This window comes from Vipera berus (assembly GCF_964194415.1).
Source record: "Vipera berus genome assembly, chromosome: 2".
Lineage (NCBI taxonomy): Eukaryota > Metazoa > Chordata > Lepidosauria > Squamata > Viperidae > Vipera > Vipera berus.
This window is the reverse complement of record NC_138203.1, coordinates 48,622,415-48,643,715: the sequence shown is the minus strand read 5'-3', so window position 1 is coordinate 48,643,715 and position 21,301 is coordinate 48,622,415. Positions and strand designations below refer to the sequence as shown.

General features: G+C 36.4%; 1 protein-coding gene across 2 annotated transcripts in view; it reads left to right on the top strand.

The window, feature by feature from the left end:
* Positions 1–8,702: 8,702 nt before the first annotated feature.
* Positions 8,703–21,301, top strand: part of EFNA5 (ephrin A5) — a gene marked incomplete at both ends in the record, with an annotated part of 189,850 nt that continues 177,251 nt past the window's right edge. For both annotated transcript variants that reach the window (XM_081315581.1, XM_081315580.1), the window contains one exon: positions 8,703–8,827. In XM_081315581.1, coding sequence (XP_081171707.1) covers positions 8,703–8,827 — 125 coding nt within the window. The remainder of the gene's footprint in view (positions 8,828–21,301) is intronic.

Genomic DNA, 21,301 nt, shown 5'->3' with positions numbered 1-21,301 from the left:
GGACTTTAATAGGGCTGTCAGAAGGATGATTTTATTGTAAAGAAAAGGCTATTTGCATGTTAGATAACATCAGTTGTCTTTTACAGAAAACTTTATGTGTAATAGGCAGTATCTAATGTCAGTTATGTCCTCTGTATTGAAGTTACTTTCTCCTGCTTCCTCAAGATCTGATTAAAAATGTCACACTAGTAAAGTCAAAATCCTTTTTACTATACATGCTTTTATAAAAAAGATAATGCACAACTTTGTAAAAGTTACTACCATTTTTGTTTAGATGCCTGACTTGTGAATTCTTTTAATTAACTTTCTCTTTTACAATTTACCAATCATTATACAGCTCTTGACGGCTCTGCACTCATGTTCTGCAAAGCTCCAGTGTGTTCATGCATCTCAGAAAGACTCTTTAGAATCAGCACTGCAGCTGCTACGCGTTCTTATGATTGAAACAATGAAGGTGCATCTGAAACCTCTCTTAAAAAAAATCATACAAGGAGGCAGACATAAGGATCTTTGCTTCTGCTTGGATGTACCCCTCTGTTCCCAACAAATGTGCAAACCAATTATAATGATATTGTGTGGAACTTCAAATTTATAATTATTCGGCCTCTTTTGAAAACATCTTGGCATACTTATACGACTCTCTCTCCCACAATCTCTCATGTTATTGTCTTAGGGGAAGTCTGATGCCTTTCAATATCTGAAATTGCTGAAAAGGATGACAATAAACAGATGCTTGGTATACTGGAGAAATGTGATTAGATGGTGTACGGCTGAGTTGTCCTGCCTTCTACTTTTATATCTTTGAAGTTTCTAGTTCCCAACTAGACCTCACTAATCTCTGGTGAGAGAGATGAAATCAGTCTAGATTTTGATAAGCCAATTTGTCTATGGATTTTTCTTCTATTAAGCAAGAAAAATGTAATGTTTTGTCCTTTATTATACATTAATAAATAGATATCATGATTATTCATGTCACTCTACAATTAATTTTAAAATATCCTCCTCAAGACACTTTCTGAAGGCCCTCTTTAGTAAACACAAAATGTCTTGTGTGTTCCAAAAGAACTGGAAATCAGGCTTGGTCAGAGAGAGTCTTTATCTTTTTTTTTTTAAGACATTCAAGTGTTCAGTGTCAAGCAATCAAAATCTATACCAGAGCAGGCAGCTTTCTAAAAGTTTCCTGACTTTAATAAAGTGGCAATAAAGATTGACACATACCTGTTTTTTCCTCCTCATCGCAATAATAATAATAATAATAATAATAATAATAATAATAATAATAATAATAATAATAATAATAATAATAATAATAAAAATAAAAAGTTGGAAGGGATGTTGGAGGTCATCTAGTCCAACCCCCTGCTGAGGCAGGAAACCCTATACCATTTCAGGCAAATGGCTGTCCACTTTCCTCTTAAAAACTTCCAGTGTTGGAGCATTCACCACTTCTGGAGGCAGGTTGTTCCACTGGTTAATTGCTCTAACTATCAGGAAGTTTCTCCTTAGTTCTAGGTTGCTTCTCTCCTTGACTAGTTTCCATCTGTTGCTTCTTGTCCTGCTTTCAGGTGCTTTGGAGAATAGCTTGACTCCCTCTTCTTTGTGGCAGCCCCTGAGATATTGGAACACTGCTATCATGTCACCCCTCACCGTTCTCTTCGTTAAACTACGCATACCCAATTCCAGCAACCGTTCTATGTTTTAGCCTCCAGTCCCCCAATCATCTTTGTTGCTCTTCTCTGTACTCTTTCTAGAGTCTCGACATCTTTTTTTCATCGTGGTGACCAAAACTGGATGCAGTATTCCAGGTGTGGCCTTGCCAAGGCATTGTAAAGTGGTATTAGTACTTCATGTGATCTTGATTCTATCCCTCTGTTAATGCAGCCTAGCACTGTGTAGGCTTTTTTGGCAGCTGCAGCACACTGCTGGCTCATATTGAAGTGATTGTTCACTAGGACTCCAAGATCCCTCTCACAGTTACTACTATTGAGCAAGGTACCACCTATACTGTACTATACCTGTGCATTTGATTTTTCCTGCCTAAATGTAGAACCTTACATTTTTCACAATTGAATTTCATTTTGTTAGATAGTGCCCAGTGTTCGAGTCTGTCCAGTTCCTCCTGTATCTTAAGCCTATCTTCTGGAGTATTGGCTATTCCTGCCAGCTTGGTGTCGTCTGCAAATTTGATGAGTTCCCCATCTATCCCCTCATCCAAATTATTGATGAAGATGTTGAAGAGCACTGGGCCCAGAACAGAGCCCTGGGGCACCCCACTACACACTTCCTTCCATGTAGATGTGGTTCCATTGAGGACCACAAGCTGAGTACGGCCTGTCAGCCAGCTACGAATCCATCTGGTGGTGATGCTATCTAACCCACATTTTTCTATCTTATCAAGTAGTAGGTTGTGATCTACTTTATCAAATGCCTTACTGAAATCCAAGTAAATTATATCTACAGCATTCCTTTGGTCCACTAATTTTGTCACTTGGTCAAAGAATGCAATAAGATTTCTCTGGCATGATCTGTTTTTGACAAACCCATGTTGACTTTTAGTGATGACTTTGCATCACGGTGTTCGCTGATTTGTTGTTTATCTTTTCCAGAATCTTCCCAGGTATTGAGGTCAGGCTGATAGGTCTGTAGTTTCCTGGATCTATTTTTTTCCCTTTTTTGAAGATGGGAACTACATCAGCTCTCTTCCAGTCCTCTGGTAGTTCCCCAGTACTCCAGGATCTTTGAAAAATATAGTTCAGTGGTTCTGAGATCACGTCTGCCAGTTCCTTGAGAACTTTGGGGTGTAATCCATCTGGTCCTAGTGATCTGAACATGTCTAGTCTGGACAGGTGCTCACTTACCATTTTCTTGCCTTTCTTGCCTTGCGTTTCTATTCTGTTTTTATGGCACTGGTTTTGGTAGGTTGGACTGTTTTTTCCCTTTATGTAAAGACAGATGCAAAAAACGAGTTAAATAGTTCTGCTTTCTCCCTGTTGCTTGTCACCTTCTTGCCATTTTCCCCCACTAATGGACCAATCATTTCCTTAACTTTGTTTTTTATATGTTGAAAGAAGCTTTTTTTGTTATTTTTGACTTTGGTCACAAGCCTTAGTTCATTTTGAGCCTTAGCTTCCCTCACTTCATCTTTGCAGGCACGGGCTATTTGCTGATATTCTGCCTTAGTTATGTGCCCCTCTTTCCAGTTTTTATACTTGTCCTTTTTTTTGCAAAAGTCCATGCTGATATTTAAAGGGAACCTGCTTCTGTGCTGGAAATCATTTTAAGGAAGCTTCTGTTTCTTGCAAATATTAGGGCTGAATGAGGAGTTTGTCATTTTCCCCAACTTTTGAGATTTAAGTCAGCATGAGGGAAGGCAAAGTCAGTAAGTTGTTTTCTTTCATTTTATCTTTACAAGAAGAAGGCGAACAACTTAGTCTTCACAATTGCTGCCTTTTTCCTACTGTGCTGTCCTTTCAATCACAAGGCACAAGTAACTATTGTAACCAAGATCCAATGAAGCTGCAAGTTTATATTTGAGGATGCAAGAGCTGAGCTGACCCCAGGATCTGTGAAAGTCAACCCTTTTTTTTTGGCTGCCATGGGGAATCTTTCTCTTTCTTATCATATAAGGCAAAATATTATGTGGATCTATTTCATCAAACACGTTAAGTCTTTAAGATGCTACTTAACTGACTGAAACAAACTAACATGGCTACCTTTCTAAAAATAAATGCCAAAATGAAAGGCTTCTGAGATTGTCAATAAACCATGTAATATACTTTTCAAACATGATTTCCTTTTTTGTGTTTTGCCAGCTTCTCTTCTGGAAAAATGAATTTAACATGCAGCAAACGAATTTTACATGCAGAATATTCTTTATACATCCTCAATAGTATTAGCTATGTGTTAATAAGCCTAGTTTATTATTGTGTATGTTAGCAAAGTCAAAAGGCAAGTAAACCCCTTGCAACAATACTTTAAGCATGGACTATTTGGGTTTAATTGGCTAGTATCAGGTAGCCATCAATTTTTCTTTCTCCATTCTGCATTCTTAATTAAAATGGTAAAGGATGGGAATTAATAAGCCCCCTTAAAACAGCACAATAGCCTAAATGTAACTCTTGAGCCCAGTTCAAGAAATGAAAAATAGTAGAAGATAAATGGACCAGTGAACTAATTTGTACATTTTTATGTTGAGTAATAAATATCTGTAAAAAAATATTATTCCATTTTAAAATAATTGTCTTCTGCATTTATTTCCTATTAGCAACTCCTATGTCATGCACTCTAGATATAAGACATGACTTGTAAAATAATCTCCACTCTTTTAGTAGGTCCCTTTTTTATTTTTCATTTTAGCTAAGGAAGAGGTTCCATGGAAGTATTTGTTGATTGTTACAGAGTGGCCAATCCACAAAGGGAAGCTTTGTGACTACTGAGTTATATTTTTTTGCATTCCTCAGTAAAAATTATTTATTTCAATTTTTAATGCATCTTCATGCAGAATAAATCACTTATTAACTACCTTATGATTCTAATTATAGGCAAAAGTCAAAGATATTTATTGGCAAAAATAAGTAGCTTCAATAATTGTTTAATTACATCATAATGAAAGGCACATAGATTAATAGATAAATGAACAAATTTAAGTCAATAAACTCATATGAATTGTTTTGTAGTGGCTCTTGCCAATCTGAAAACCATGTTACTTTCCTTTGGGGAAGAAACGCTAATGGATCCAAAGTTATTGTGCTACTGCTTCTGTTTATTCTTTAATGTCAACTGCTTCAAAATAGAACTATGACAATTGCATTTTATTTGTAACCTGTTATTCTATTAATAATTTATCACTATACCTGCTTAGCATTATAGTGGCCAATTTTAGGAAAAAAACCCAGCTTCAGCAATATGGAAAACCATAATACAGAATACTGTGGCATGCTTGTCTGTTTCAGTCTGCGTCACACTGTCACTAAATATTATATTTGCTATCAAGGTACTTCTATTATGGTATTAAGTTGAATCAACCTCTCCATGATATGAAATATATTTTGGTAGATTTGCATTCTCAAAACCTTTCCTATTCTTAAGATTGTCTGAAAGGACTAATTCCATATTTTTAAAGCAACTGTTAATAGATTTCTTTAATATTGAAGTTATCTTACCTAGTATAGGCAAACTGATTGAAATAAACTCAGTGCAATCCCTTATTACAAATGCCTCAGGTGCTGTCTTACAATTCACCACTAGAGGGAACATGGGCACTTTGAAACAACTGAGAAGCCTCAAAACATTAGAGCCAAAGAGACAGCTCAGTCAAAAACACATACTTTTAGGGGAGGGGAGGGGTTGCTGAAAAACTATTTTGTTACACTTGAAAGAACATTTCTCACAGAATTAAAAAGTAATGCTGTTAGAACGCAAGGAGGAAACCCCTGCCCAAAATGTATTGTCTTTCCCCAAGTTGCTGAAAGAACAGACACAAAGCAGGCTATATTCCTTTAGGATTTATTTTATTTTACTTATAGATCAAATTTAGAAACTGTCCATCTCACTTACAGAGCGAATGTGAAAGGCGTACAATTAATTACACTTCCTTTCTTCCTAATTTACTTCCTTTAACAGTAAAGTTCTACTTGTGGGACAGCGTTTATTCTTATAGTTATTGGCCTGGGATTTTGATCCCCACCCAGGTGTTTTTTTTTAATGTGAAAAGATGATGGGTGGATCCATATAAAAGTACAACACAGTTGCTTTCTGGAGAAAGGTTACCTGAGCTGGCTCACTAGCAGGGCAGCATAGAAATGCATCCGCTTGCAGACACTAAGATGTCTCTCCTGGGAACAAAGCTAATGAAATGGGACTTGCTAAGGTCCACAATTTCTCTCTCAGCAGCACCTCTTCTGACATTATATTCCTCGCTTGCACCAAACCATGACATGGCATTAACCTGCTCTGGCATACTTTTTTCTGCCCCGTCATCTGAGTTTGCCTTGATCTCGTCCCCACCAGGAATAACACAGAGTTAAGGCATCATCCTCTGTGATCTTTGTAAAATAGACTTTATCACCTGATATTTTGGAAAGAAGTCAGGTGGGTAGCTGGCAGACCCTGGAAAAAAGAGAGCAGGATATAGATGGGCAGGTACTGTAATTTTCTGCTGACTCCAGGGTGGGAGATGGCACTTCAACTCAGCAGTGGGGAAAAGACCTGCAGAACTAGATGCAGATTGAGAAAAGAGCACTTTATTGTTAACAATCTTACTCAGACCTTCAGGATTGACCTGCTTTTTTTTATTTTAGCAAGACATCCACTTCCAACATCCGCAACAGAAGATTCCACGCAAATTGTTTACCAGACAGTTAAGTTCATTTCTCCCCCCTACCTCCCTTCCCTTTAAAAACAGATCACACTCAAAAGAGCCAGATTAAGCGGGCAGGTTCGGGTGAAATCCCACGGATCTCGGCAGACAATAGCTTCGTCCGGCAGCCGATGCGGCATTCCTTCCTCCCAGATCTGGGTAAATTGGCTTTCGCTTGGCTCTCCCTTCCCCTCGCTTTCCACGGGGGGGGGGGGGGAGGCGAGAAGAGCCAAAAGCCGGCCCCAGACATCGCCCTGCCATTCTGCCTCGCAGTCCCCCCGCGGAAACGGTTACCTGCCGCATCAAGAAACCACTTCTTGTAATTCAATTAGTCAGGTTTTCAGAATGTGGGCGAGTCTGTTTGGCGTTAAGGGCGGGCCCTCGAAGCGAAGGAGCCACCTCTTTTGATAAGATCGGAGTCCAATCGGGTCGGAGGGAAAGCAAGAGGGAAAGCAATCGATAAGCAAACAATCTGGGCTCTGACTGGCTGCTCCGCGCTTCCTCCTCCTTCCCCCCCCCACCACAAGTAAACTGCACGCAAAAATCCCACAAGATCTACCGGCAGCGCTTTCCGCTCCCTAAGTCAGCCTACGTCTGTGCACAGGCACAGACTTAAAACGGAGCCTTCCAAACCCGACACGCGTACACACGTGGGTGTCTGCTACAGTCCCCGTATAGCATCTACGCAGCCGTGTCTGTTTGCCCACAGACAGCCATCCCGCGAGCATCCCCGCTCGTCCTTGGTGGCTGCTGACGATTTATATACGCGGGGAAAGAAACCGGTCGGTGCAAAATATAGAAGAAAGGGAAAAAAAAAAGGGGGGGGGGAAAGAAAGTGGGCGTGACTATTTAAAGACCCCCCTCCCCCTTTTTCCTTTCCTTCCTCCTCTTTGGCAGTGTTGACTTCTGCTCCTCCAATCCCGGCTGCTCCTCGCGGTCCCTGCCTGCCAGCCGCTGCATTCGACTTTTCTTTCATTTGCTTGGCGGACTGGGGAGAGAGGCGCTCCCCCGCTTCTCTTTCCGCTCCCGCCGCGGCCGATTTCTGAGAGCGGGGAGCAGCTGCTGCCTGCCGGGCGAGCCCCGAAAGCTTTCCTTCCTCTCTCTCTACCCCCCCCCCCATCTTGCTTTTCTTGCCGGCCCTCTGATGTAGGCGTCTGCTAGGTTTCCTCAACCTCCCCCCTCCCACAACCCCGTTTTATTTTTTAATCCCACCACCGCCTCCCTCTTTCGCAAAGTTGACATTCCGGGGACTCGGACCCTTCCACTTGGGTGAAGCTTGAAGGCGAGGCCGCCTTGCTCCCACTTCCCGCGGAGCGGAACTGCTGCTTCCTCCACCCTCCCAGCGAAAGAGACCCCCCCCCCGAGAGCTGGAAGACGTCCTTTCTGCCACTTTCCGCTTCTCATCCTCTTCTTTTTCCGAGCACCCCCCCCCCCGCCTTCCTTCCAGAAGCCAGTCGGTTGGGATTGCGAACTCCTCTCCAGCTTTCCATCCCCTTTTTCCAGCCGCCGGTTCTGGGGGGTCTGTGAATTCCGGCCGGGTTTTCCTCCATCCGTCAGCCAAAGAAGAGGAACGGAGCCATCCCTCCCCAGAAGCCTCAACTCCGGCCTCCCGCAGCAGGTCCGAGATAGGCGAGCCCGAGCGGCCCTCTTGCTGCTGCTGCTGCTGCCGCCTCGGAAGATTTGCCGCAGCAGCTAAGCCTTCCTTCCCCGGGTCGGCCTCCGTCTCCGCTCCCTCGGAACCTTCGCGCCAAAAGGCAGAAAAAGAAGAAAGTCGTCCCAGAGAGGGAGAGCGCGGGGCGGCGGCGGCGGCGGCGGCGGGGGGGGCAGAGCAGTCTTTTCCAAGGGGAGGAGAAGCCAGGACGGCGGAACCGCCCATAACAGAGCTGGACGGGGCAGGGCCGGTGCATGTCTCGCCTTAGGCTCCGCACAGGACTCGCAGCCGTGAATGAGCGCCTCCCGCCTTCTCCTTCGCCGCCTGCTGCTGCTGCTGCTGCTGCTGCTACTACTACTGCTACTACTGCCCGACTCGTCGCCCAGCTCCCCCTATCGGGGCGCTCAGACTCCCTACTAAGGATCTCTCCTCGGGACCGGCTTTTTTTCGGCGGGCATCTCTTCAAGTCTCCTCGTTTTCCTCGTACTTTTCTCTTTGTGTGTGTCCTGTGACTTTCTGTGGTTTGTCCTGCCTTCTTTGTTTTTTTTCCCTCCTCCTCCTCCTCCTCCTCCTCCCTCCTCCGCTTCTCTCGGTGTTTTCCTTTGTTCTTGTCTTCTTTTTTTGAAAAGACGCACACGCGCTCGCAGCTTCTCTTGTCTACTACCACTTCGCCGTTGTCTTGTGGCGGGAGTGATGTTCCACGTGGAGATGTTGACGCTGGTCTTTCTGCTGCTCTGGACGTGCGTCTTCAGCCAAGATCCCAGCTCCAAAACCGTGGCCGATCGCTATGCCGTCTACTGGAACAGCACCAATCCCAGGTAAGGCAGGAAGACGGCGCAGTTTTAAAGCACCGGCGCAGTCTGAGGAAGGGGGGGGGCGGCGTTGTCAGGGGTCCGGTGCTTCTTTCAAAGGGGAGCTTCGAGGAAACGGGACAAACGACCTCTCTCTTTTGGGCGCTCCCGGCGGCTTTGCGCCTTCAAGGACGCGTAAGTGTGTGTCTAGGAGGGGGACGCTTGTTTGTTAAAAAAATAAATAAATAAAAAGGGAGCAAACTTTTTTCTCCTCGTTATCAGCCCGGGCAGCTTCTAAAAGGCGTTTGCCTCGGACCTCGCTTCTCTTGATTTAACTAGGTCGCCTCAGAGTGATTTTCACTTACCGTAAGTGACCTATTTGTACAGCTGGCAAAAATCTCTTCTTAGATCGTACGTCCGTCGCTCACGGAGGCAACTAGGTGGGCTGAAAAAGTCCTTCAGCGCGATCCTGAGGAGGGGCCAGGTTTGGTGGGTTTCTGGTTGATAGGTAACAAATGCATCAGGGAAGAAAAGAAAAAAAATACCCTCGGGAGATTTTTGAAGAGGCAGCGCAGCTAGAATTTACCACGGCGCTCTGAGATCCTGTCAGTCTGAAGTGTGCTTAGGTTTAAAATATTAAGCTATGTTTATATTTGTAGCCGCCCTGGGCTGTTGCGGGGAGACTCCAGTTACACGTAGCACCTGTTCTGAGGGTGCTAGAAAGCAGAACTGTTGCTCTTCCTCTCGGGGTTCGGTTTTCCCTTGGTTCAACAGGGTTAGTCTGGAGTAGAAGTGTTCCAAGTCAGATTAAAGATAACCTCATCCTCCCTTCCCCAAGGTTTCAGTGCTTTCAGATGATCCTTGCTTGGGCTTGGCGGCTTTCCACAGCAGAGTGACTCACGCTGTCAAAAGAGTATGCATTCACTCACTTGCAGTAGTTGGTGATGTTCTCGCAAAGTAGTCTCCTCTTATCTGTAGCTGATGATTTAGCATCATTTGACAGTGAATGAAATTAAGGTTATTCCGCTATTGACTCTACGCTTTAGATCACTGAACAAAAACATCCTTAATATAAAATGTTCAGTCGAGATTATGCAAAAACAACTTTTCTGTTTTTTCTTTATTTTCTTCGCTTTTTTAAAAAAAACAACCAACAATTGTGAGTACAGTAAAACTTTTTGGGGGGATGGAGGGTTTCTTAACTCTCATGTAACAATTCTAGAATGAATCAGGCAGTTGGATAAGAAAGTTCTTTCAGGGTCAGCCTATCCCTGGCATTTTTCTTATTTTTCACTTGCTGATGATAGCAATCCTTCCATTGCTGTTTGTGCATAAATAAGGCACCTGAGTGTTTTGTCAGCTTGTTAAAATGCAAAGAAGTTGTTCAAATGTACTTCAGTAGAATTTTTGTTTTGCTTTTCTTAAGCCTTAAGTCTCAGTTTGTGGATGTTTTTCCTTACATTAGCTCTGTGCTATGGATTCAGAATACTGTAACATATTGATTCTGTTGCTGTTGTAGGTAATGTTTTAAAATAGTTTAGTAGTGCTTGCCAAAAACTGTTTTACTGTGTTTGATGGTAGAGAGAAAGTAGACGTTGCCAAAATAAAAAAGAAAAGGTAAAAACTGTTTATTTTTAAGTACATCAAATTTAGCTGGCTGTTCAGCAAGTTAATTTTAATGTATTGTTTTAAGCAAAACAATAACTGAGGATTAGCAGTGAAAAGTGTTTCTGTAAGTTAATTTCCTTGATAGTTACTGTTGTACTTCCAAAGCTTGGCACAACTTTCCATCCTATCAAAAATAAAACTAGCAAAAAGATGTTAGGTAAAATCAGACAATTTTGTAGAAGGTAGAGCTTTGGGAGAATTTGTCTTTTCTGAATGATGAGTGTTATGTCATAGAATAAAAGTAACAAACTGAAATATGCATTTGTCAAAGGTGGTGACATAATAAACTGAATTTGCCCACTTTGCTTGTGAAAGCGGAAATGTTTTGCTGGCTTTGAATTTGACCAAATGACTTGCACATGTTGCTCTTTTGCTTAAATCAAAGCACAGTATTAAATGTTTTGTTTCTCTGCCTGTTGTGGTATCAATTAAACATGTAATGTAGTGCAGTACTTCAATATAAATAATCCCTAGGACGGTGAGGTCAGAACTTGAACATTTAAACCAATGAACCTAGAAGCCAATTGCATAAGTGAATATCTTTTTTTAAGACTGCAAAGAAACAGTCTTGTACATGTGTATTTTGAAATACCAGAAAGTAGTGAGTTATACTATAGAACTTTATCAAAGTAACATGTGGTTGATGGAGTAATTAATACATTTCCTACTATATTGCTGTATTAAAATGTTTGAACTAGATTTTCTGGTTTTAAATAGAATATGCTGAAATTATATTTTTTCATACTTGTTCATTCATTTGACATACTATAAGACTTTTTTAAGACAAATTCTAGAATTTAATACATTTTTGCAGTTTGTTTTATCATTGAAGTTCAAGGCCCATAGTCTAATTCATCACTTGGGTTTTAATTAACATGAGAGATATTACTCGACAAGAAGACTTTTACATCTTTTGATTCTTGTACTGTTAGAATGCTCTTCTATGAGTCTTACTAGGTTAAGCTAGAGTGATATAAGGGGACTTACTTCTGAGTGAATAGTTATAGTACTGCATTGTAAAATCAAAAGCCATAAAAGAATCAGAATATTGTGACTTAATTTAAATAAAAAAGTTCATAAAAGGAAAAAGTTTATGTAAAGATTTCTATAATAATTTCTGAGTTTATAATGCACTTTTAGAATGTTTACACAAATTTTATATACAATTAATATACAGAATTAGATAAAATAATTTAAATGGGATAAACCAGTAGTCTTCTGAGATTTAAATGAGTGCCCATTTACATTTTAATTAATTAAAAATAATGTAATGCATGAGTTTATTCTTCAAAGGTATTTGTACTTCTTAGTACTTAAATGGGTTGCATCATTTGTGCTATGAAATATTTAAAAAATTCTTTTAACTCTACAGTTGAGTTAGGGTTAGGGTTGTAGATGCTGTTAAGGGCCATACCTTAAACTTTAAACACTGCACTGATATCTGTGACTTAGGAGTCTAGATTTATATGTTGTGCGTAGAACATCTGAATTCTATTTTCAGTTCTAAAGTGATAGGTTTGATAGTTTTGACTATTGAAATATATATTCCTGGGTATTGTGTTTCTAGATTAGAGATACATTTTGAAAACTTGCAAATGCAGATTTATTTTGAGCAGTATTTTATACAAATGTACTCATAAGCCCATCAAGAATGTTAAAGCATACATATAGTTAGTATTTCCATTTGTATAATTAATTATATTAAAATGAAACATGTATGAAAGCTTTGGCCATTTAAGTATTTCTAGAGTAATATATGGACATGGGTAAATTTGGAAAAGATATTGCTATCTAATAAAATGATATTATTAACATGCAATACAATCCTAGGGAATTTAGGAATGTAATATTAGCCATAGATTCATTAATAGTAGTTACCTCTACAATTTATCGGAGATGTGAAAGGGAATATAAAAGTATAAAATGAATTGTTCATCTTCAGACTGCTTTCTGTTAAAGATATGTTAAACGAGATTCAAAGATGACCACAAAGCTATAATAATCAGTGTTCTTGTGAATTGTCAGTGAACTTAAATTAGACTTAAATGTATTATTATAGTGAGACTGCACCTATGCTTAATTGTATGAGGGACTTTAAACTGAGTTATCATCAAGCAGGCTACTTAAATTATAACTTTCAATAAATTTCATACTATATTAAAAGTGCTTACTCTTCATAATGGAAGGTCATTCATATTGATAATATCTTATTGTATGCATTTTTTTCAGAATTTTGGATATCACTTAAAGTTCATGACTTAAATCTTGAAACCCTGTAAAGATAAGCAGATTACTTAAGTAGTTTTGTTCCAAATAGTGTATAAATTTCTACTAGAAATAAATCCCTGCACAATTGTAGTGTTATTTAAATATGTTTTAAATTTATTTTTCTTTAATAAGAATATAATACTTTCTTTAATAAAAACAATTTTATTTTTAATAAACAGTGATTTTATTTCAGGCTTTCCCAACATAAAATATTGGCAATTAAAAGCTGATGAAACCAGTCTCCAGCCTAGTGAATTTCCTATGATTAGAAGTGCACAGGAAAAAACTTCAGAAGTACCTTACAATACTATTTTGTTGGTCTGAAAATTGTTCTCTGTATACAGTGATTATTAGTACAGTCTAGCCTTTTGCTTTAGACATCCATTCAGTAGCTATGTAGACTTTTCCATTCATCAGTAAAAGTAAAACAACTAAACACGTCTCTACTTTTACAAATAATCTTTAGGGATGTGTTTTAGAATTTAGGACACAGTGGCCTTTTTTATTGTTAGAGATAGCTAGATAATGCTGTTCCTTTCCCTTCTTGAGACCTAGCAGTCTGCCAGCTCTGAAACAAATAGAATAAGTCCAAAAGACATCCTGGGCTTTCTGCCTGTGTTGACTTGATGAGATGAATGTACACACAAGCACACAGGTGCTGACATTAAGGTTATGGTGGGAAAAATGTTGAGATTAGTTGCTTAGTTATCATTATACTCGTATTTTTTAAATTAGATGGTTAAGTATTTTACTTTTTTGTTTAGGTACTAACAAAACGTAAAGTATAATGATTTCACTGTTTGTGTTTAATGAGAAAACTAAGCATTTCCTGTTATGATCAATAGATCTCAGTTTATAGTTTGGCTTCAGCAGGCCTTATAGTATAACTATTACTGATTATGCATTTTGCTTCCATAAATTATTATCCAATATGTAATAAAGTATGTTCCTTGAAATAAAGTTTACTTAATTAAAACTAAGATTGATCAGATCTTATCCTTCTAAGCTGAATATAGTGGTTTGCATAGTCATATACTTTATTTTCATTAGTTTACACTGAATTATTGTTCATTGTGAACTAATATTACAGTAGCAAAATTTGTTTTTGCAGCTTTTAAAACTCATATTGCTGAGAGCAATATAGTGCACTTATAAATCTTTTATCTTGTACATTTTATTTTAGTCAGTATGTTTTATCTTGTAGTTCTAAGTTGTAAATGTTAGTTTTATTCAGTCTAGGTTGCTGACCTATAATAAAGAATTTTAGTATTTGAATATTACAATGATAATTCAAACTAAATTCCTACATTAAACATGTTACTTTCCAACTTCTAGATTATTAAACCATTTTTCTAGCATTACAATTCTAGTGAGGTATAAGCCTTTGAGAGCAGTTTCTTTGTGTGTGTGTGTGTGTGTGTGTGTGTATGTGTGTGCGCGCATATATTTCTTCCATTTATGTTCAAATCTCTAGTCATTCAGAAATTAAATGTCAAATTTATAAGACAAATGTTTTTGAAACCACTTTCTGCTGACCTTAGAGCTATTGATTTATCACCCAAATGTAACACTCAACACATTCAATATTTCTTGTAGCTAGTCTTAAACCTGGGTATGATTCATACACATTATTCTAAAAGCCAATAGAGATAGGTTGTGATTTTAAACAATTTCAATACCAAGTCTATTTTTTCTTCTTATAAAACAAAACAAAACAAAAATCACACTGAAGAAGTTGATTTTGTAGCTAGTGCTTCATTAGTCATGTAAATATAATGAGGTGTTTGGTTTGATTGCCAAAGAGATCCTCTGTATATCTGATAGTTTATAGATCAGTGAAAATGTCCTGTGAAATTCTGATTTTTCAGTCTTGTGGGTAAAATGTGATCAAGTCTAAAGATGTTACTAATAAATGCAGAAATTGAAACTAAATAAAAACTGTTCTTTGACTAAAATACATTGTCCTCAGTGCCTGTGCACGGCTAGTATCTCTCTGTAAGTAGAATAGAGTTGATAAAAATGGGTTAGATAAGAAACAAAGCCATATATATCACTTAATTAAAAAAACACAGATCACCGACATATATTTAAATTGCACATGGTTGTGATGATGCAAATGGGTATACTTGGCTCAGTTTCTCCAGCACACCAAACTTTTCTGAATTCCCCATTACAAACATATGTACAAGAAGTGTTTAGAGTTTAATGATCTGCAAGAACCATGTATCATACTTCCCAATTCTTTTTGACTCTAGCCCCTAGCTCTAACTCTTGAAAAAAAGAAAATCCAGGGTTAGAATATAAATGAAAAACTATACAAGAAAATTGTGTACTAATACATACTTTTAAAAAAGGTTGTTTTTTTAAAAAAAAATCAGTATGTGATAAATCTCAAACTGCTCCATTTTTATTTATTTATTAAATTTATATTCCACCCAACTTGCCATCGAAAGCAGCTATTAGCACATTCATATATCCATTTGTAAATGTACAAATTATCCAGGCAAAGAATTGTGTTATTAATCCATTGATTCCATTTCCAAGTGTAGCTTTCACCTCTAATTTTTTATTTGTAGTAAATTACTGAATTATTTTGAGTCTAGTTTATTATGAGTAACAAAAGGAGATTAAAAACAGCAAGTGATATATTTTAATATTTCATATCAAAACTAAATTATTGTAGATGCACAAGACTCAAAAAGTTATTATACTTTTTAATATAAGTAAAATAACAGATTCCTTCAAGGACCCCAGAAATATTTATGCAGACAAAATTATAGTGATGAATCTTACTTTGTAGATTTCATTTTTTCTGTCACTTAATAACTGTGGCTTTAGGAAGCTTTTTTACTTACATTGCTATATGTTACGCCAGTGAACTAGGGCTATTTTTTAAATGCCAAATGAACATTAAAAATTATAAAATATTGGTCATAAAATAACATTTCTTTTGCAAACCGTTTCAAGTTCTTCTAGTCAGATTTGTTTGCTTAGTAAACATCACCCATTTCATTGGATGTTTATAGGTTGAAATATGATTCAGATGAACAATCTCTTAAAATGGGATTTAATTTAATGTGTGTGTGTCTACACACACACACACACACACACACACACACACACACACACACACAAACACTCCCATGGGGTTGGGGGAGGTAATTTTTGCCAGTTTTTTCTGTCCCAGACATTTAGATTACTACTGGTTTTTGGTCAAAGATGTTGAATAGGAAGGAGAAATTTATGAAAAGCGTTTTGTTTTCTTCGGCCAAAGCTTCCGTTGCACTCAATATTCTCTATTATGAAAGACATACTCATTTTAGACCTACCAGTTTTAGAATTATTAGAAGTTTTATAATCTCTTATATCCATGTACCACCAACAAATAGTAATGGTTCAGATTATAATGATGCTTTATTTACATATAAAATAATTCATTTTCTGTATTTTTTAATGTAACGTATTCTAAATTTTGATAATACATTCACAGGGATTGAATACATAAAAAGTAGATTGTTAATTAATAGATACATACACAGATACAAATGCACACTTACTGTCTACAGGATGTGTCAAAAGCACGTCAAAGTCTTTTCTTAATTAATATATTTTTTCAGAGAAAAGGAATGTTCATAGGTCATGTATCAAGTGAGAAAATATTTAGAACAAAATGGAAACTAATCAGTACATTTAATATAATTTATATAACAACTGACCTTTGGTATGGTTTGTACAGTATATATAAGCTCATACATCTAAATATATTGAACATAGTTTTCTTACTTTAAATTTCAAGATGTTCAGTTGACTGTTATGTAAAAAAGTGGTGTTTGTAAATCCTGTAGTTGGAAATTGTGGTATATAATGCTAAAATGTTTCAAAGAAGCATTATCTATTTTGTGAGTAAAGTAAAATGCACATTTTAAGAAGTCCAATTTTGGTGAATTAGGTCTTCAATTTGGAAAGCTACTCTGCAAATTAGTAATAGAAATAGTTTTAACAAATGTAAGGTAGTAGCAAAATATGCCATTAGTATCACTTTTGTTTAAAAAAATTCTTGTACATTTCTCATATTCACAGAAAAATTAGTATCTTGTAACAAGTGAGTTTAACAATATATAATACTTTTTATAAAGAGGGATTAGTTTGAAAATAACGACCTGAAACATAATTTGAACTTTTTTTTATTGCATTGAGAAAAAAAAACGCCATCAAGTTTTAATTCTGTATCCGCTTAAATGAAAGCAAACACAATGAAATTCACCAATATAAATGCACCAATATAAGATTCTACTGTAAATGAAGGCTGTTCACATCCTTCAGAATATAATTTGGAAGAAGGGCTTTGGAATTTGGGATTGTGCAGCACCTCTTTTGCTATAATTTTGAGCAACTTGAGTTTTTTTAGGCTTTGTCGTGGAGCTTTAAGAAATTCACTCATTAAAATTTTGTGTGACTCCAGAAAACATCTTTCTTTGCATTGAAGTGTGAAAAAAATATATGTTGCTTTATTTATCACCAGAGAAGTACTGTGTGAGCATAAACTCTGAAATATTTCTTCCAAATCATAGTTCTATACCAAAAAATGGTAAAGTGTATATTTCATCCATTCATTCAATTTCCACCCAACTCAAACAAGTGACTCTGATCTGCTTACAATTCGAAAATAAAAAAAAATTAAAAGCAATAAAACAATATTCAGTACCATTAAAAGAATAGCAGTAACTGAACCTGGTCTTTCTTCTATAGCTATATGGAAACTTTAAATTTTATTTAAAAGTTTAAATCTATAGGTATGGAAAGTTCCAGGACATGTCATGAGGTTCTGTAAATGATTACATAAATTTGCTCCTAACCATGTTAGATTTTTAGGGCAGTTCTTCAAAGAAAACTTTTGTAGCATAATTTTATTTATTGGTGGAAACAATTCCTGATACTTGCAGAAAAAGTATTTGTTGTTGTTACTTTGCTTCATATTTTTTCAATTTTTTTTGGAAACTGATATCAGCTGTTTTGCCCATACGTATGCATTTATATTTTGTTAAATGCATTTATTATTGGTAAATTCATTCAAATCAGACAAGCCAAGAACATTTCCATGCAAGGCAACATCATTCTTTATTTGTTTACTGTTGTTGGTTCAGTGATTTTGCCATTCTTTAGCAGCTTGGCTTATTAAAAATTAGTGATCCATCACTAAGAGGGATACAGTAGTATTGTTGCTTCCTAGAGGAATTTTGTGCCAAGCAACAAGAAATAATAGCAATTCAAGAGCTGCCAAACGTGTGCTTCCTAATTCCTAATTAGGCAACAACTAGAGGAACTGACATTGTAGGGAGAGGCAGTTTCTTCTACATATCGAATAAAAATATAGAAAAAGAAATAAAAGGGAGATAATAGTCAAGTATTTGTTACCCCTGTTTACAAGACTTTTCATCAGTTCAGTCTGAAAAGCAGAATAGATTGTGGGATTTGTGAAATAATGGCTAGTGATGCTTTCAGTTACTTGAACATATTAATAAGCAACAACTTCAGCAGAACATAAGGACGAAAGGTGTAGTCCTTTCCCTCCAATTATGGGAGTAATGGCGTATGAAAGTAAAGCAACATATCAATATTTCTGCTAGCCAGGTTTGCCAATAACTCCTGGCACAGACTTTATTATAGTTGTGATGCCATAATTAGCACATTTTCTTAATATGTACAGTGGAAAAGGCAAGAGTTACAACTGTCATGGGATTTTTTTTAAACCCTATTACTCTGCTAGTGTTTTTGTTTGGCATTTAAGAAAAAATCTATATATATATATTATTTGACTATTTTTTAAAAAAAGCTGTTAAGAAAAATGTCATGTGATTTATAGTTTCTAGTTATTTATGTATTTACTCAGACTTGTATGCTGCCTCATTCTATAGAATCTAGGTAGATTACAAATACAATACAGATCTGATACCGAAAAACAATCTTATGTTAAAATGAAACAATAATCAAAATGTTGAATCTTCATTCCCATACTGTACATCTTCCAACTAATCCACCACTGCATGGTATAATTTTATTCCTGCAAGGTTTTGTAGAAGAGCACCATGTAACTACCTTCTTGTACATAATATGGAGTAAGCTACTCTGATTTAGGGATGCAAGTTGTCCTCCATAATATGGAGTAAGCCACTCTGATTTAGGGATGCAAGTTGTCCCAGACCTGTTTGGTTTCTGAAGTCCCCCTCTAGCTATTTCTCTTAGATAGAAATTCTCAGCAGTCCTCAATTTAATTGGTGCTATTAGATGATTAAGATTTAATCAGAATAAATGGACACAAAGATATTGTGGACCCACCCAACCCATTTATGATATTGCAATGAATCACCAGTACCTAGAATAAGTTGATAACCAGTACAGCTCTTGCTGTAGAGGTATTAGGTGACTTTGCCAATTCTAACCGTTACAGTAGCTATTTTATTCTCCAGTTGAAGCATCAAAGCGACTTTTGTTTTTTAATCAAATTATAATAATTTTTGAATGATAACTTAATGGTATTGTCCACTTGTATCAAATCAATTATATTTTCTATTTTATTTATAAATATACATCACACAAAATTATATTCCCTTCAGTTTTAGTAGGGTTTTGAGTAACCTTCGGTATATGCTGAACCTTTGGAAACGTCTTTTGGAATTGACACCATTAATAAAATGCAGCTCTTTTAACATTCTTACAGCAATTCTGTCTCTTTCCATGCATGTTGTAAAGTGTAAAAAATATAAAGGATTGTACTGTAATATTTTTACAGTTTGCTAAAACAGTTAGAATCCTTAATTAAATGTTTATTATCCATTTAGCTAAGCCCATTTATTTGGTACCTGCTTATCTAAGACAAAAAAGTCTATTTATTTTAATGCAGCTTTTGCATTGTTATATATCAGATTCAGACAATGTATCCATGTATCGCGCAGTTCATTTTATTTTCCAGCTGCACACTTTATGTAATATGAAATATCAACATAAGGGGCCAGTAATTTCTGTTGTGTTTCTGTGTCTGTCTCTGATTTTCTGTTTGTACAAATTGCTGTTTTAGAAAAATAGGTAAGACAGTAAAACCCCGAAACATTCAGAGTACTTTACATTTTCACCATACAAAATGTTATTTTGTGATTGAACTCTTTATTTTCAAAGGTCAGATATCTGCAGAACAATTTTTGTATTCACGTATGAATTTAGTTATTTTTTGGTAATAAATCATTTGCATAAATTCACTTAATACATTTTTATTTTCTGTTTTAATTATTGACCGCTACATTTGTTATGTTTCTTAACTAAAATCTTTTTCAACAAAAGATGTTATATATAATAAATGTGCTAATCTCTGAAATACTATAATATGACCATTCATTCATTTTGCTGCAGCAGATAAACAGAGTTATTGTTTTCAAAGTTTATATCTAAGCAACTGTTTTGGATATCTACAAGTTTTAATCCCAAAATAAATCCATTAGCACTATGAAATAAGTAATCAGTGAAAACATAAACAAATTGAGCTTTTTATAAACTTAAGATTTAAATCCTGGGCATTCTTAAGCAAAACAAATTTCTATTGTTTTCAAATGAGATTCACTTTCTAGTAAACATGTTTAGAATTTCAACCCATTTTAACTGCTTCCACATTGCATACATTATATGAATTATAGTGCATTATATTAGTTAAATCAGCTAAGTTTTTGTATTAATTTGGTTTGCATTTGGAAAGTTATTTGTTAAAATAAATAACTATTCTGATAGCATGGACAATATGAGATCTAACCTTTTAAAATTGCTGTTTTTGCAATACAAATTAAGGACCTTTGTGCTTGCAGTTTAGATACCTAACAGAGTCCTCCTAGGTATTTTTAAAAAAATGCAAAGTGAGCTAATTGGGGCTGAAATCCATGCCATGGGTTAAAGTAGCCTTTTGTAATAAGATTTGATCTGGATTACATTTTCCATGCTTAAATTTGAATTGAGAAAATATGCAGTTGCACGTCACAAACAAAAAGTAATATTTAGTTTCACCCTAAAGTATTTGCTGCAGGTGGAAAACACTAGAAATTATTCTTAATTAAAAATAAACAAATGTATTTCTTATATATTTTATGCATTTTGTACCAAATCCTTATATATGTAACTTCAAAATTTGATACCAAATTTTGGAGTTACGTACGTAAGATCTTGAGGATGACATGCAGTATGTGAGGAGGAGTATATGATTTATATATTTCCATTTTTATCGGCTTCTAAATTGAGATTGACAGTTCTTTGGGCATCCCTGGAACCCTCTGAAATTGTTCTGTGAAAAATTGGTGCAATTGCTGTATAACAGCACTGGATTATGATAAGAAAACAAACAATAATAAAAAAAATCTGATATATTAAGTCTTAAGTAAGATTTGGGTAAGTGTTTATAAAGCTCCCAAGTTCGCAACAAGTGAACAAAACCCTAGTCTTCAAAACTATCTCTTCCTTTTGTATTCATTTCAACAAAAAAAGAAAAGGAAAACTGGGCATTGATTGCCAAAAAGTTGCGAAAGCAAT